The sequence below is a fragment of the Sebastes fasciatus genome, chromosome 10 (assembly GCF_043250625.1).
Source record: "Sebastes fasciatus isolate fSebFas1 chromosome 10, fSebFas1.pri, whole genome shotgun sequence".
NCBI classification, from domain to species: Eukaryota; Metazoa; Chordata; class Actinopteri; order Perciformes; family Sebastidae; genus Sebastes; species Sebastes fasciatus.
In genome coordinates, this window is record NC_133804.1 from 21,477,800 (window position 1) to 21,495,344 (window position 17,545).

Genomic DNA, 17,545 nt, shown 5'->3' on the forward strand with positions numbered 1-17,545 from the left:
CCTTCTCAGTAGTAGAATTATGTGAGTGGATGATGAAAAGACAGTGGGAATAATTCTGAGGCGCAGATCTTGTGCACTCATCTTGCCACATGCAGCTTCAAACAGTAAGCTCTGAGGAATCCACCACCCGAATGGTATGTGGGAAATGACCGCCCTCTACTGTAAGATTAAGGTATTGTGATGAAAAATCTGGGTGAGATAATTGCTTTTCTTTGGTACCATTCTGACCTCTTTTTGACTCTTCTGTTTATTGCATTCCCTACCTACTGTTGGGGGTCATTTCAAAAGCAGTATAGGAATAAGTAAGGAGGAAAATCAATAGCAATACATCATATTTATAAATGCAACGTCTGAAATCTAGTGGAGTAGAAGTATAAATTTGCATAAAAATGTAAATAGTGTCTCAAAACTCTACTTAACTACAGTACTTGAATCTGGCAGCAACAATATTAGCTTTCCTTTCCTTCCTTATTGCTCTTTATTCTTTCCTATTCCTTTCACCTTGCACACACACACACTGACTTGACTTTCCATGTTCAAGGTATGGGGTTTTTGGAAGAGGGGGGTGTCAGAGTGTGCTCATTGTGTTACATAATTAATGCTCTATATTACCTTACATCCTCGCTGGCCTGGCTTCGCTACAAACAAAGCTTGCTCATTAACTATTCACTGGATGATTTTGAACAGAGAAATGATTCTGCGTATCCGGAGCGCGCGCTCTCTCTCAGCCCCAGGAGTCTGATTTCACAGTAGTGAATAAGACATGTGCTGTCTCCACTGGTCATATCTTAACTTAATAGAAGATCCCCTTACATGTATTCAATGGGCAGATGATGGAGTACCTCTGTACATCAAAGCCATGATTGATGCGGATGGTAACACACTGCTCGTTTACAACATGCTATCAATAGAGATTAGGACTGTATAGGAAGCAAAGTAGACTAAATGCATGCAGAGTGGCCGCACGATGATTTAACTAACATAATTGTTGTAACCCTTTCAAGAATACAGCATGTGCTGCATGGACATGGCCAAAAGCAGTGAAGGTAAAGTCAAATGTGTTTATTTTCACATCACTGTAATCTATACGGTTATCATTAATAAAGAAAAAGCCACAAAGTCCATTTATTTTCCAACGTACATGTTTATAAAAAACTAAAAAGCCCCTTGGATTTTTTTATTTGACCAAAAAGAGTTCACTGAGTCAAATATAAAAAATAGCATCACGGCTTCTTGCCAATGATGAGGATGCTCATGAGGAAGACCATGATGAAGAAGATCCACATGAAGAATCTGTCCATCACCTTAGCGATCTTCTTCCATTCTGCCCCTTTGGCGCATGTGGCCCTCTGCTCTCGGAAACAGTTGGCGATATATTCAACGTTGCGCACCAGCTTGGTGTCCACACCAGGGAAGCTACTGCTGTGGCTGCAGAACACACAGGGGCCAAAGGTCACAGTGGGGCCTTGAGGTGGAAGCTTTTTGTCTTCAGGGCAGCAGGGAAGCTTTTGGTCTTCAGGGCAGCAGGGGACCTTCTGGTCTTCTTTACAGCAGTCACCTGTCAGGATTTTCCCATTAGAGACTTCATATTTCCCAGGTGCAAAGCTGGAGAAGTTGCTCCCGTCTTCTCTGGTGATGTGGTGCTGGGCTTTCACTCTGGGATGGTGTTGTGGCTTGGGGGTCTGAGGTCTGGGGTATTTGCGACCCTGCCAGTCCGGTCGGCCGCTGTGGTTCCCTGGTTTACCATTAGCATGAATATGTGAGTTGAGGTGCTGCTGGTGACAGATGTCTTCCGGGGGAAAGTGAGAAGACGAAGGGGCGGAGGAGCCAGAGGCACAGTTTTCGCCCACCTCGTAAACCATGAAAATCTTGGACATGTAGTCAATGATGAGGACTTTTGCCCACTGGGGGACTGGTTTGGCCTCTGCGCCACAGAAGTGGATGTTCATGATGAAGATGGTGAGAGATGTGGAGGCTGTGACCATTGTCATAGTGGCAATATAGTACTTCCCTGTGTAACAGATAGGAAACAGACAAGAGCTTAGTTTGTTCTTAGGACTCAAGAAAATAGGTATTTCTTTCACTTTTGCTATAATGTCAATGTTTGTCTTAATCAAACACACCCTTACCTATTAGGGGCACACTCTCGGACGGAGGCATGCTCTCAGCCACCATCAGCTGGAACACAGTGAGAGCCAGAAGAACGGTCACTCCGAGGGAAACCTTCTCCCCGGAGTCTGCAGGCAGGTAGAAACCCAGAGGAGCCAAGAAGGAGATGAGGAAGCAGGGGAGGAGGAGGTTGAAGATGTAGAAGGAGGAGCGGCGCTGCAGGAGCACCGTATAGGTGATGTCTGGGTACGGGTCGGAGCAGCAGCCGTACATGATGACATTCTTGGTGGCCGGCATCCCGTGGCACTCCCACTCCACATTTTCCACAAAGTCTGACAGGTCACCTTTTTCCATGCCCATAATGATGTCCACCTGGAATAAGGGTGATGGATGAGAAAGTGTAGAGGACGCACACAACCAGCTCCATCCCCACTGACATTTCCCATGAAAAGACAAATTCAGCACTTCTCACACTGTATGACCAAAGAAAGAAGAGCTCTAAAGGCAAAGTGTATATGTGTGTCTGATCTCTTTTTCAAGCTGGCCAGTCTCAATTACCCCTAAGACTGAGGTCATAGCCTCACAACCCACACCTGAGGGAGCCTTGTATCATTTAACGAAGTCAACTGACATGATACATTTAGGTGATACAGATAGAAAAAGAACGGACTTAACATTCTATGAGATGGTGCTATGCCGCGATTGCTTCACATTGGACACTAAAGTAGCGTGAAGATTAAACATTAAGCATTATGGCCATTCCTACACAGTTCTTCCAACCATGTATTTTGTATGTATGTAGCTACATACTTCTGAGACATTATATCTAGCCCTAACAAAACTAAAACTAAATATATAAAAACTAAAACTAAACTTTCTGAAAAACTGAAACTAAACTGAAACTAGCAGATGCACTCTGAAAACTAACTAAAACTAAACTAAATCGAAAAGTCAAAACTAAAGTAAAAACAAATTGAAAATTCCAAACTATTATAACCTTGGCGTGTGCAGTTTTTTTTCTACAAACCTGGTTGCCATTGTAGGTCCAGGAACCAAAAGTCAGGTTACACTCCTGGCTGTCAAAGGGGAAGTAGGAGACGTCCACCACGCAGGAGCTCTTGGTGATGGCGGGAGCATCCCAGGTTATCTCTCCGTTGTAGCGCAGTCTCACGTTGGTGTCCATCGGCCCTGAGAAGTCATCGTCAGCTCTGGAGGAGGGGAAACAGTTGACACAAATTGACAAGTCACGTGTTATTGGACTAAATGGTGTATGTTGTATGGTTTCGACACTTGTTACCTGTGTATTAAACACACCTTTACACACGAATACAACAGTCCTGCAATAAAACCTACACTTAAGAAGTTTATACTATTCAGACTACAGCCGTAAAAAATGACAATAGAGTTGATTCCACACTCTATGACAGGCCTATTAAACTGGCAGCCTGTGGGCAGGAGTCGGCCCGTTGACGACCTCAGTCCGGGCCTTTAACAAACTCAATCAGGCCCTTTCATCATTTATAGATAGGAGTAAAGTATGAAAAAACAATTTCTTCCAATAAGAGAGTTTATTCCTATTCATCAACGTAACCACTTGCGCTGTTACGGACTGTTAAAAGCAACATCATTATGTTTTTATTTCAATAACCTGCTAACATTATAAGTTTATGGGTGTTTACATTGTTTGATTATAAGAAGATCATCATTTTAAGATTAAAAAGGTGTATGTTTTCATATTTAAATTCCTAGCTTTGCAGATCAGACATAGGACATGTACATGTACGGCCCCTTGGCACTTCACTTTTTTTCAAATCTGGCCCTTCTAAAAAAAAGTAATTGAATAGGCCTACTCTATGATCTCTGATACATTTATTGCAGATTTTTATGAACTGGACTTCATTAATCCCTAATAAACTGGTTACCCAGTATATATTAACATACATTGTTTTTGCATTGTATATTAAATTATTATGGCCACTTTAATATATATTCATTACAATATTATATTCATTTTACATACTCTATAACATAATATACAAAACTGGTGTACTAAACTACAAAACACTACATATAGTTTATGTATAATGTCGATATGACAGTGGCTATGAACATAAACAAACATTTTCCTACATATAATTGCATATGTTTAATAGATGAATTAGCTGATTTCATTTTATTTGAATCCTTTACTCTGTTTTTATTTATTTAAATTGTATTTTGTTGACTAAAGACATTTGTTACTCTGCAGTCATATAATTTAAGAAGATTAATAAAGTAAAAGTATATTGATAATCTTAAAATTATTGAGATTATTAGTGGAGCTTTGGAAGTGGTTATCTACCAATGGTGAATGTGGGTAATCTTGCTGGAATTAGTCTTTTAACATGATGCAGCAGTAACACAGTGTACTTTACCTATTACAATGAGGATTTGATGAAAGCTGCGTCATGCCATATGAAACAGGAAGATCAGAAAATGTGTGTGTGAGTGTTTGTGTGACGTACGGGCGTACTTGTTATAGAGGACGAGGTCGGGCCTCCACACGAGGCTGCTGGGGATGTGGATCACCTCCAGTCCGTCATAGTCCTCTTTATCCCACTTCAGGTAAGCATCGTGCCACGTCTGCCTGATCCACAGGTAGGCATTCAGCACCTGGTTCCTCTCATCCTTCACACACACACACACACAGTCACAATCACACAAATGAGACCAGACACATATACCTACATCTACACAATGGATACATTAGCTAAAGGAGAGATCCTCTTGGTCTCCTTCTCATTACGAGGGGTTCAGATTATCACAACAGCTGAAATCCAGACCTGTCTGTCAATATCAGGTGGATGAGCAAAGTCACTGGCTGACGGGGGGTGCGTGGGGGGGTGGTTTTGGTATCGCTGCCAGAGCTTCACTGAAGCGAACCAATGAAAACATAAACGCTTTGTGTAATAAGACACTCCAACACACACTTATTCGCTGTCTGGCCCCTCACTCCTGTCTTCTCAAACATGACACACTAACATCAGGCGCCACAGAGACGTCACATTCAGTAGGAGAGCTGTTTTATCTCTTCAAGCACAACACAAGTGCTTATTCACTGTGGGCTGACACAGCAATGAACCTGAACCAGAACCTGAGCCAGCTGAGTAACAGTAAGCCCGGCCGGTACAGTAGGAGGTCCGCCTGTTACTCATCCACATCCACAAACTCATCCCTTAAGTGAGCACTGTCGTAGTAATAATGAAAACACAAAACAATGTAATCCAAATTCAACATCTTCGTGTTCTGGTTCTAGGTTCAGTGTATCTATGGTGTCAGTATTTGAATGATCTCTGCCAAATTAACATCATCAGGGCTTACAACTACATTGTTTTACTGTACGCATGGGGTGCAGTGTAACTAATAGATCGTCCAAGAAATGTTACGTTGACTATTGTTTTGTTATGGGGCTGTAATGAGGAATGAGCCTTCTGAAAATAGTCACATATTAGGCATCAAAGCAATATTCAAAAATATCTCTTGGTCTTTAATAAGAACTTTGTGTGCATGAGGGAATCATCTGTAGAGGTACTATAATATTGGAGAGATCATTTTACAGATTTTTCAGTTAAACTAAGTTGTTGTGGGCAGTCCTGTTGTCTGCTTTGAAGAGATATGGTTTATTTTGATCATTAATATCTTACCGTGATATACAATATATATATATAATCATATAGATTTGAGGATCTTGGTACCCACCATGTCTTTGATCTGAGAGAGGGTGATCTGTAAGGTGACGTTGAGGGCTAGGTCTGTGTCCTCAACTGGCCGCAGAGCGTTGGAATAATTCTCCATCAAGTCATTCAGAAGCTTGTGGGCATAATGACCCTGAGCCGAGTGAGCCACTGGAGGGGAGAGATGAGGTCATCAGTCATTTTCAAGTTATGAACTAAACAACCCTAGTACTTTTTTAATGTAGTATTTTTGTACCAGTAGTTTTTAAGGTCATTCTGTTGTCTGGCACTGTGGTCACTATGGAGACCATGAAAAAACTCATTTGATTTAAATATTATTTTCCTTCATTCCTTCAAAAACTGTTACAATTGTTAAATATAGATTTTTTTCAGAATGCCATACTTGTTTAGGCTATATGATGACTGCATATTTTCTTTAATTATGAAAATATTGTAGGAATAATTATTTAATTTGTGTTGGGCCATTCCAATCCCACTTTGTGAATCCTTAAGAGAAAGCCCCCAAAAAAAGAACAAAAAGTGGCGTGGAAATGGTTTTAAATAGAAATAGAAATAGAAAGCTTTATTGTCATTGTATTAAATACAACGAGATTCACAGTTGCCACTTCTGGTCAGTCCTTTAAAACAAATCCATAACAGGTAAAATATAACAGGTAAAACACAGTTATAAAGTAAATATAAAACAGGTAAAGTAGATGTAATAAATAAATATAAACAGAAGTGTTACACTAGAAGTATAAAATATAAAAATAGATGTAATGTAAACAGAGGTAATTGCACTTGTAAGATGGGGTTGAGGCCTTTATAATGACAATTTAAATACGTCAACAAACGTCTTCACTTTCATAAGGATCTTCAGATTGGTTGGTTACATCGTTTGAAAGACACATAAAAAAAATAATTATAAGTCAAAGTAAATTGCTCTCAATTTGAAAGGCACAGCGTTTTGTGCGTAATTACGCACACAGCGATGCATTTAACATCGATAAACGTCGTGCGTTTCTTTTTTTTAACCAACACAATCTCTTTAACTAATGAACAACAGCACAGAGATAATTTTCCTGCAAGCAGCAGCAGACTCACCTTCAGGAAGCAGCATCGCCAGACAGATAAGTGGAATCATGTTGAGCATTTATGAACACCTCCAGAGAAGAAATGAAACGGCGAGCAGCAGATCTAAGGACCCTTTGGTTTCATCTCCAACATGGTGCCCGTTCAACCCCAGTTGAACTCAGTTGCAGATAGCAGGGCACCATTTCATCTGGTCAGAGCGGCTCTTACTGCTTGGCAGGGGAGGCAGCATGTCTGTCTGCTGACTGACTGAGACAACGGAATAAAACTCCAGCTATCACATAGCAGCAGCAGCAGACCGAGAGAAACAGGATGCCATACACACACACTGGGCCATTCAGCTGTCAATCAAACGCCTGCAGCCAGGTGAGCTGCAGGCCTGCTCCTACAACACTCTGCCAACACTCAGGAGAAAAGACACTCCAAAAACAATACAAACAACCAAGAAAGTGGTGCTTGATTAATATTATGGATAGTTCTTTAGGTGTGGTGATACATAAATAGTTATCACTGTTAACACTGTGACACATAAAAATGATGGGACAGATTTTCACCTTTAGCCAAGTTGATGCGCTTTCTGCAATTTGTCATTTCTACAGTAAAAGTTGCGAATAAAAAGTTTTTATTTAAAGTTGAACTATTAATCTGAATTTTTGTCGAAGATGCCCCTCAGGAAGTAAAGTCCAGCTCATTTTCATCAAAATATGTATTAAAGGTCCCATATTATGCTCATTTTCAGGTTCATACTTGTATTTTATGTTTCTACTAGAACATGTTTACATGCTATAATGTTCAAAAAACCCCTTTATTTTCCTCATACGGTCTGCCTGAATATACCTGTATTTACCCTCTGTCTGGAACGCTCCGTTTTAGTGCATTTCAACGGAATTGCATTGCTAGGCAACAGTTTGGGTCCATGTTTACTTCCTGTCAGCTGATGTTATTTACATACACTGCAACAGGAAATAAACTGGGACAAATTTAGAATGTTTATATTTAAAACCAGGTGATGATCTAAATATTGTATATTTGTGACATCACAAATGGACAGAAATCCTAGAGGCTTGTTTCAAACACACAATTTCTGAATACGGGCTGTGTGTATTTCTCCGTATAGTGAGCATTTTGATAGTTTAACAGTATTTATAAAGCACTTAAACCTGTTTTATAATATAAAAGACCTGAAAATCTCCCTTTTTACAATGTGGGACCTTTAACATATGCCTATAAACCTCACCTTGGGGATTTTCGACCAGAGACAATCAACAATTTAAATCTGGTTAGATCTGGTAAGTTGTGGCCACATTATTCTTTTGACATTTTACAGACTGAAGACGATCATACTGGTTATAAGCAAAACATTATCAGAAGAGAATCCTTATTTCAGGATGTGTTGGAATTAAGCATTGGGACCTTGGTTACTACTAATACAAATTAGTTAAAGATATATATGTTATAAAATATAAAATATTTTATTGCTCTGTGAGTATTTATAGATTCTCTGGGCCCTCCAGTGAAGTTGCAATTACTCATTAACAAAAGGTCATAGATCTCTCACTTAACAAAAGAGCAATTATTTCAGATGTAGCTTCTATTTTAGTAAATGCTTTTTTTGTCTTGATACTATGTGGGCTTCTTGAAGAAAGATGAGGGTCCAATAAGGGAACCAGCTATAAATAATAATAATAATACACTGAAAGTGGAGTGCTGAGGAAGTTACCCTAAATTATTAGTTTACACAGGACATAACGCTCTTACAATTTTCCAATGTGTCCAAACATCAGAATTAATGTATTGTAGAATGACCTGAACAAAGTGTATCCGAGGAGGTATGCTGTGGTGAAGTGAAGACAGTCCTATGGAATACACTTTAATAATTGTTAATTTATTCGGTTAGCATTGTAATAGGATAATTATCTCAGTGCCATTAGATGAGCCAGGAAGCATACTCTTTTTGTTATGTCTTATGTAGTACAGTCCTCTCTGCTCTGGGATGCTTGGAGGAGTTCCAGATGGTGGGAGAGATACGCCAGCATCCAGAGGAAGGATACAAAATAAGCTTTTGTCACTCGGGACGTCTGGGAAACCCGAGGCTGTTTTACTGTGCAGCAGGTGTCCACTGTAATATTGTCCCCGAGGTCCTTCGGTGGATCTACACTACATATTGCTGTTGATAAGTAGACATAAACAAATCACCGGCAGCTTTCCTTTGGTGTGAGGCTGAAATGCAGTGTTCAGATTACTGCCAGGGATTCTTGGAGCGGTTTAGTGTGGAACAACATGCCACCAGGCAGGCCATCTGGTATTGTGCTCGTTCTCAGCGTGCCTCACTATAAGCAAGATGATCTGAACATTGTGATAAGTGCCTGTATTACTTCCTGTTTAACGCTCCAAATGCACTAAAAAATGAGCTTGCTCAACTAGGAACCTTACACAACAGCAGTGCAATACTACTGTACAAGTCCAAAGTACTACTGTAGAGAAAGGCACATATACATAATCCATTCACCAGTTCTTCTGCATGCACATTCTTCATCTAAATTGGCTTGCTTGCTCCATTTTCACTGACAATGTAATTCCCTGTAGGTTCAATTTCTGTTGGTCTTGTAAATTTAGTGCCTCATCCTAGATTTTATTCAAATGTATGCACAGCCAAACAAGATTATGAACCCATGTTGGAACCCAAACCACAACAAGCATGAACAGCATTTTTTTTCTATTCATCAATATTGTGACTGAGGTTAAACTTATAAGAAACCGACTGTGAGATATTGATGAACATTACATTGTTGCCATGTAGTTTCTTGTTGTTGTTGCTAGTATTTGTTGTTATTTCTTCGGGGGGAATTGTTCCAGTTGAGGAACATCGCATGCAACAAAAAGGACAGAGGGTGGATTAATTTACACAGACTTTAATATCTTTATTTACAGATGAATCATTTTGACATATTTATCTGTTGGCGTAGTTAAGATGATGCAATATCTTTCAAACTCATTTTGGACTATTTCCATCCAGACTTTGTGTGACAGGTCGTGTTACTGCTGAACATGTGTTTTTTTTTTGTTTGTTTTGTTTTCTTTCAGTTTAAAAACAAGAATCCAAATGTATTCCTGCAGGAGGCCAAAACCAAATAAAAGTTTTTTAAAAAATGTGGTGGGGAAGGGACAGGTGAAGTAAGTCATGTCAAAGAACAGGTGTGGGTACGGGAACTGGGGGTTTGCTGTAGGAGCTTTGGGTTCGTCAGTCAGTTAAAGTGGCATGAAAATATGTAGTATGGCTACGGTGTGAACACCTCAGTGACACTTTATGAGCTGGTTTCCAGAACAGGGAATAAGCCTCGTCCTATACTGTGTGTTTGTATAACTCCGTGTTTGCTACTTGGTGCACTATATCGACTTTCCCACAATTATATCTGAATGTCCACATTTGTTGTGAAAATCTGTAGTGCCTTTAAAAAAAAACATTTATGGCACAAGATGATTCAGAATCCCCAAATTTCAGAGTACCTTATCCCACTATAGAGTAAGTAGAGTAAGGAGTGAGCTGAGGGAAGTCAGTGATGTTGGGCACAGTGCAAATAAATTACAAAAGAGTTTCCAATTTAAAAATGTGTTTAGTCTAGGACTCGGCTCAATCCCTGTTTGGAAAACCGGCTGTGTAAAAATCATGACCAGGTCCAAAAGAGCCTCCTTGAATGGCTTGACTTGCTCCTACAAAAAAAGTTTTTACGAATGAAAGTAAATGCACTGCATAGGCAAGGATAAGCCGCTGACAGCCGCTTCTTGGACACAGCCAGAAAAGCTGGGAGAGTGGCGGGCGTGGGCGGGGTCTTAAGTCTGGCATTTGCTTCAAAGGTGGGGTGAAGATGTGGTTGAAGTTCTGATTGTAGCAATGAGAGGAACGAACGTAAAGAAACCAGAGATAAGAGCTCACAGAGCGACTGTGGGGGGTGGAGAAGGGAGGGGAAGTGTGGAGGTGAGGAGTCCACTGTGAAAGAGAGGGTGCAACTGGGAGAAAGACGCCTTGAGACAGCAGGAATTCGGAGAAGAGAGGGTGTGTATGTGCGAGGAGGAGGAGGGGGGGGGGGGATAGGGGATCAAGAGGAAGATGAAGAGCGTGTCAAGTTTCAGTTACTGAGCAGTAGCTCTGTCGCTGTCTCCACATCCCAGGATTTCGACGACAACGCCACTATTACTGCATTCTGGGAAGAAAAACATTCAGAAAAAGAGATTTTTTTTTTATTCTGCAGCAGAGTTCAGACGAGCATTGCACAGCAGGGGAGGAACAAAAGTTCAGAGATACTTACTTTTTCAAAGCCCATGGCACAGAGTTTGTCTATTTTGCGCGTGTACTCCGGACTTGAGACGGGAGCGTTTGCATAGACATGAGACCAGAGCCTCGCTGTCTGTTTGAACATCTCTGGGTTCTGCTTGTACTGTGAGATGAACAAATGGGAAAAACAACAGTCAGTTTGTTGAAGGGGGCTCATCATTCAGCACACCTTTGTCAACTACTGACACATTGTGCTTTTCTAGTCAGTTTAGATCCCCCGGCACATATTCACATACGAGCAGAGCACTCTATACTATTTTGTAGGGCTGTGTATTGGCAAGAATCTGGCGATACGATACATACATATCACAATACAGGGGTTACGATTCAATATATTGCGATACTATAAGCAAGGCGATATATTGCAATTTTTTAACCTAATTTTAGGAAGACTTATAGTAAAGAGAACACCAACATATCTACAAAATCTGAGTTAAAATAAGTTTACTTTTACATGCAATCACAACAGTGGGATCTACATTTGCCTTCATCTCAGTCTCTGTAACATCCAACATCACAGCTTTACTTTGAGAGGACACATACACTGAGAGGGTGCATCGCTTTACAAATGAAATAAAGTATTGACTTAGTCAATCTTTGCATGTAAACTGGTATTATTTAAAATTTTAGACTGCGTTTTTGAGAATCGAGACACTATCACAAAACATAATATTGTGATATTCGATATTTTCGATATTTTCTTACACCCCTACTATTTTGTATGTGTGTGTGGCTCCAAACCAGATTGCCAATAAAATAATTCTCTGCAAGATTGTGAGGCTGCTGAGACATTCAGAGCCAGAGGAAGTAGTAGAGCTGCAGTCTGCCAGAGAGTCATCTCCGCCCAGTGTTGCCCAGTAGTCTGTTTCCGTGCTGTATTTGTATTTTTAAAATGTAATGCAGGCGTGGATGTTCTATCATCATAAACTATTAGCATTTAAACCGTTAATTAACAAATATATAAAAAAAACTGTTAGATGAAAGAAAGAAATTGCAACTTCCTTCAACTTTTGGACTCAATATACCTCATTATGCAGTACAACAATTAAAATAACCAAATATTGTTATTGTCAAATGTTCATGCAGTGTTTTTAGTGCATCTATACGACAATTTAAAGTGCAACACCTTCTGAACCACCTAAACAGCCTCAGGTTTCTACTCATTATTGGACCTCTGACCAACTGTAAACCATGTTGAAAAACAAAAACAACAAAAGACATCTTACTGTATACTATACTATATCTTAACTTACATAATTTCACTCCTTCATGTGTGTTTCATTAGGATGTGGGTTGCTAAGTGATAGATGACTGTTACTACATGACACAAGCATTAGTGATAGTATGTAGGTGTTATAATGTGTGTTACAATGAAGTGGGATAATATTTTCAATAAGAAACGCAGGCGAAGGGCAAACAGCTCCCTGCCTACACATAATATTCCAACAGTATCACATAACTAGCACTGTGCTGAATATTGCTTAACGTGTAACATTTAACTGCTGTGCAGCACAGAAAGAAGCCCACTGCATCCGTCCATATAAGGTCATTTAAGGTAACAGTCCAGGGTCATACACAGGTGAAGCGGACATAAAGATCTGAACAAACAAATCTACTCGACAATTAACATCAGAGTTGCAATCAAGACCAACATTTCCTCTAAGCCAATATTTTGGTTGTTTCTAATAATTTATCTTGTTAATGTTATAATCATATCACTTCTCCAGTGATATTTAGTCAACATGAGAGGGTCTGGGGGTGTAAGTACCAAAAAATACAATAGATTAAAGGGCACCTCCATATTTTTTTCTGAACTACGGTGTGTCACAGGAACATCATATTTATATTCATAGTTAGGTTAAAGTACACAACTGTGTGCAAAGTAGATTATGGGATTTGTTTGTCATTTGGCAAAAAATACAATTGTCACCTTACTTTAAGAAGTCCACCTAGTTTTCATGGAAGCCTGTCCATAAGATTTTGATACGTCCTGCTTGACACGGGCAGATGTGTTAGGTGCATATGTCCTGGATTAGAAACCTCTCGGTGACTTCATCAAATGCCTTATTTTGTCCAACCAACTACTCAGGACCAATATTCAACATACTACAATGTAAGACCAAGAGTAGCAGCAAAATCTTACATTTGAGAAACTATACAGAAAAAAGCCCACACTGCTCACCAGGTGTCAGACGTAGCTGAGGTGCTGGAGCTATAGACTATTAAACTTAATGAAAAATCTTTTTAATAAGCAAGCTTTCAGTCTGAGACCTTCTTCAAGGCAAGAACAGTTCTAGAAACTGGAACTAGCACATTTTATTTTATCAAAATAGTTGCCAATTCATTTTCTGTCGATAGACTATAAATAATCAACCGATTGTTTGCAGCTCTACAAGCTGTCTACCAACAAGCCCCATCCACTAGTAAGTACTTTGTCTAGGCAGGTGCCACTGTAGGATTAAATGATACTGACACAATCAAGTATCACAGTATCTTACAACAAATTCCTCCAATGATGTGACAGTATTTTGGGAGTACAGAAAGTATTTGAGCTATATCACAATACCGCAATAGCCAAGAATCCTAGAAGATATCTATTGTCAGATGGAAGCGAGTATATGTTGCTCTGCTGGAAAGTTGGAAATACATATCCACAGTAAATTTGTCAAACAAAAAGTCAAAACATACAGAATACACACATGCACACCCACCTGATTGGCTACCACTGCGTCCTGTGGATCATCTGGTTCTGCAGCTGCCAGTAAGGCTTGTAGTGACAGGAGGACCGTCCTCAGTGTCATAGCTGCTGCCCTGAAACAACATACAGGAGACGGTTTAGTGCAACACCCAAATAAGGTCAACTTTCCTCATGGACTTCGACACATGTGTCTCTATGACTGCATGGGTGTGGCGGAGGAATATTTGTAATACTTGACATGGACCAGCTAGTTTAAACATCTTTGATCTAAGTGTGCCTGAACACTTTCTGGGATTATTAATAACAACTAATGCTTTCCACATCATCAGACTCACTCATCTATATAACTTTGTTGTAGCCCATATTGGGGCTATTTGCAGAGTTTTGGAGTTGAAATTATTGACAAGAGGATTGTGTTGTTATTCAACTGTTGACAGGGTCTGGCATTAAAACAGCAATTTATGGTGCCTTCAAATTGGGTCATGTTTACCGTGTTCACGAGAAGAGTCCATATGAACGCCCACCTCTTGTGGTATTCACAACCTCATAAGTGGAAAGTTTCTGAAAGCTCCGAGTTTACGACTTCTGACGTGTTTGTTGACGTTGTCAGAAATGGCAGAGGCCATGAAAGTACATTTTTTTGGTGCATAATAAGTGAATATAGTGTCATTTTATTCATATATTGTTTTTCTTCGTAATTTTATAATATGTCTGAGGAGAATGTTGATATTTCCAACGGCCTCATCTTTTTCCTCTCTCATTATGCCTTTATATTTACTGCATTATTTTACCCACTTGCTAGTGTTAAATCGTTGTGTGTCTTCTAGACGCTGACAGTAACGTTAATATTGCCGTTGCTTAACAGCGGTGTTCTTCACAACTTAACCGCTTAAACGCCAAGCATATTGTATACACGATTTCCCATGTTGTAAACACAAGCTCACAAGTTTCATTTGAAGCCACCGTTAGAAATGGCTATGGCTTTGGTCGGGGAAACACTGTTGCACGTCTAGAAAAGTAATTCATGATGGATGTGTGATGGATGAATTATGTCAGGAATGCCGACACACATTTCACTCACCACTGGTCTTTGAGAATGTCCAGACATATTGCACCTGTGACCGAGCTGATGTTGGGATGCCAGATCTTCGTGATAAACCGCACCTGAGGGATTAAAATGAAAACGGGACGGGAAAAGGAAATCATTTGATGGAAGCCAATGTCCTCGAGGTAAGGGATTATCAGTAACCAATGACAGTAATGAATCCCTACCTTTGGTGGATTGAATGGATACGTCTCTGGAATTTTAATTTCTAGTTCATATCTACCCCCTGGGGAGAAATGAGAGGTATCACATATTATTCAACAATCATGACTATTTCCAAAGCATGCAATAAAAAAGCGTAGCTGTCAACATGCAAATAGTTTACATTACGGATTAAAAGCCTTCTCACAAGTTGTTGTCAGACACTTCCAATATCATCATAAGGAACATGTGCAACCATGCATACAGGTTGTTCACCTTCATATGGTGTGTCAGGTGGCCCTGCTATCTCCCCTCTAAGTTCTGTGAAGTTCTCATCCACCAGATCCACCCTTATCTGGTTTTTGCTCGTCTGGAAAGAGTGCAAAAGAAGAAGCATTAAGACTTCAGGCAAACACATGGAAAGACTGCAAAGTGTTGCTGTCAAACTAAAAACCTGCTTATGCAGCAGAAAGTTCACACCCACCCCCCTGCAGCAGCATTAGTTAGCTGCAAAGTTGAACTTGTTGCAGACACATCTTACATACAGGATCTACATGCACTTATACATTGAATCTATGCAGATACAGGATGTGAGAGTAAACCTTTACACACCAATCTGTTGCTAACTAACACAGCTAGGTGTGATGGTATGTTATAGTTAGCAATATGAAGGAGTCTCTATTATTTCCAGTAGTGCTTCCATAAGCTGATAAACAGTAACACCCTTAGCTGTAACTTCCCATCAGTGACATATTGACAGCTCTAGTAGCTCTCTGTGAAGACATGTCTGGTACAGTTAGCTCAGAGCTAGCAGCCTCACATTCAGCCTGGAGATAAACAAGCAAAGCTGTAATTAACTCCTCAAACGTGACAACTAACCTCTTCGCTTTTGAGCACCTCCTTGAATTCCCGTTTTATCCTCTGAACCGCGATGTTGGCCATGGTTTACCCCCGTGTTTACCGTCCCGGTTGGTGGGGCCTCGCCGCCGTTAACCGACCTGAGCTAGTAAAGCTGCTTCTCTGCTGCTCTGTCTGGATAACAAACCTCAACTAACAACAGCTGTTCACCGCCCGGGTATCACTGTGGTGTTGTTATAGTCCGTTAAATAGATGTAGTCTCAGTATGTATCTATGAACAACCCGATGGATGGTTGTACAGAAAACATTTTAATACAGAAACTGCATGCCGTCTGGAGGAGAGAGGAGGTCATGTGATCTGTATTGCCATCCTGAAGGCGTCCTCCTATTGGCTGATCCGCTGATGATGATTAATACACCAGTATTAGTATTATTAGTGCTATTAGTATTATAGCTTTAAAACTATGTATATTAGGAAAAAAAAGTTTAGACTCTCACATAAAAACACTTTTTGGCAAATAAAGTCATTTAAAATCCTTTTTTTGTTAAATTAAAAAATTATATTGTTTTGAGCTGTGCCTAGTGTGATTGGAAATGTACACACACACCTGTAAACTGTGGGAAGATATTTGTAGATTTATCTTGGAAAATATTATATGACTGATTATATGACTTTGAACTTCTACTCGAAAATGATTTTTTTTTTAAGGTTCAACACAATATATGAGAAAGAATATTTATTTTAATGAATCTCATTATCCTTGTTGCAAAGTTTTACATTCATAAATGCAAATTTCTGAGAGTTAAACCTCACTTAAATGTGAACTATATATTAAGAGAATATCCTCTGCAAAAAACAAAAATAGTAAAACAGTGAGTTTGTGTTCCCATTATAAAGTTTTTACTTAAGTTACTGTTATTTATTTATTTATTTTTATGTTTGTTTTTATTTATCCCTTCATTTCATTTATATGTATTGTTTACCTATGTAATAAATTTAAATATTTGTTCTTTGTATTGTTTAGAAATTTATAATAAAGTCTATTGAAAAAAAAATATATATATATATATTTATATCTTTAAAAACATTTATATTGGAAAAAAAAGTTTAGACTCTCCCATAAAAATACTATTTGGTGAATAAAGTCAAAGAAGTGACATTTAAAATCATCGATGTTACCCTGTTAGATCCTTTTTTTTGTTAAATTAAAAAATTATATTGTTTTAAACTGTGCCTAGGTCAGGGGTCATCAACCTTTATTATCAAAAGAGCCATTTTAGGCAAAGGAAAAAAAAAAATCTGTCTGGAGCCGTAAAACATTTGATCATTGGGATGAAGGTAACAGCCTATAGTCTAAGTATATAGTATATAAGTCTAATGCACTGAAGGTCAAAGAGCTAATGTACTACAGAGTATTAGGGCCACATTGAGGGAAAAAACATCTGAGATTTACAGAATAAAGTCGTAATATTATGAGAATAAAGTCAAAACCTTA

At 39.3% G+C, this 17,545-nt stretch overlaps 2 protein-coding genes across 2 annotated transcripts; both read right to left on the reverse strand.

Moving 5' to 3' along the window:
* Window positions 1–1,122: 1,122 nt before the first annotated feature.
* On the reverse strand, window positions 1,123–7,280 carry LOC141775521 (neuronal acetylcholine receptor subunit alpha-9-II). The gene is made up of 6 exons (XM_074648973.1): window positions 6,927–7,280; window positions 5,848–5,993; window positions 4,622–4,776; window positions 3,137–3,317; window positions 2,130–2,481; window positions 1,123–2,011 (listed from the first exon to the last, which is right to left on the reverse strand). The coding sequence occupies exons 1-6, from the start codon at window positions 6,973–6,975 to the stop codon at window positions 1,224–1,226; spliced, it is 1,671 nt and encodes a 556-aa protein (XP_074505074.1). The 5' UTR covers window positions 6,976–7,280; the 3' UTR covers window positions 1,123–1,223.
* A 2,530-nt stretch (window positions 7,281–9,810) lies between these two features.
* ube2ka (ubiquitin-conjugating enzyme E2Ka (UBC1 homolog, yeast)) lies at window positions 9,811–16,411 on the reverse strand. Its single transcript, XM_074648974.1, has 7 exons — window positions 16,071–16,411; window positions 15,468–15,561; window positions 15,218–15,276; window positions 15,027–15,109; window positions 13,959–14,058; window positions 11,222–11,350; window positions 9,811–11,116 (listed from the first exon to the last, which is right to left on the reverse strand). Exons 1-7 carry the CDS (start codon window positions 16,131–16,133, stop codon window positions 11,042–11,044), a joined length of 603 nt encoding a protein of 200 aa, XP_074505075.1. The 5' UTR covers window positions 16,134–16,411; the 3' UTR covers window positions 9,811–11,041.
* Between the last annotated feature and the right edge of the window lie 1,134 nt (window positions 16,412–17,545).

Coding starts and splice junctions, on each gene's coding strand:
- ube2ka (XM_074648974.1), bottom strand. CDS start 16,133: ATGGCCAACATCGCGGTTCAGAGGATAAAACGGGAATTCAAGGAGGTG. Junction 11,351..13,958: donor ACGCAGTGGTAGCCAATCAG/GTGGGTGTGCAT, acceptor TTCATCTCACAG/TACAAGCAGAACCCAGAGAT. Junction 11,117..11,221: donor GTGCCATGGGCTTTGAAAAA/GTAAGTATCTCT, acceptor TTTTCTTCCCAG/AATGCAGTAATAGTGGCGTT.
- LOC141775521 (XM_074648973.1), bottom strand. CDS start 6,975: ATGCTCAACATGATTCCACTTATCTGTCTGGCGATGCTGCTTCCTGAA. Junction 5,994..6,926: donor GGCGATGCTGCTTCCTGAAG/GTGAGTCTGCTG, acceptor TCTCCCCTCCAG/TGGCTCACTCGGCTCAGGGT. Junction 2,012..2,129: donor CGAGAGTGTGCCCCTAATAG/GTAAGGGTGTGT, acceptor TCTGTTACACAG/GGAAGTACTATATTGCCACT.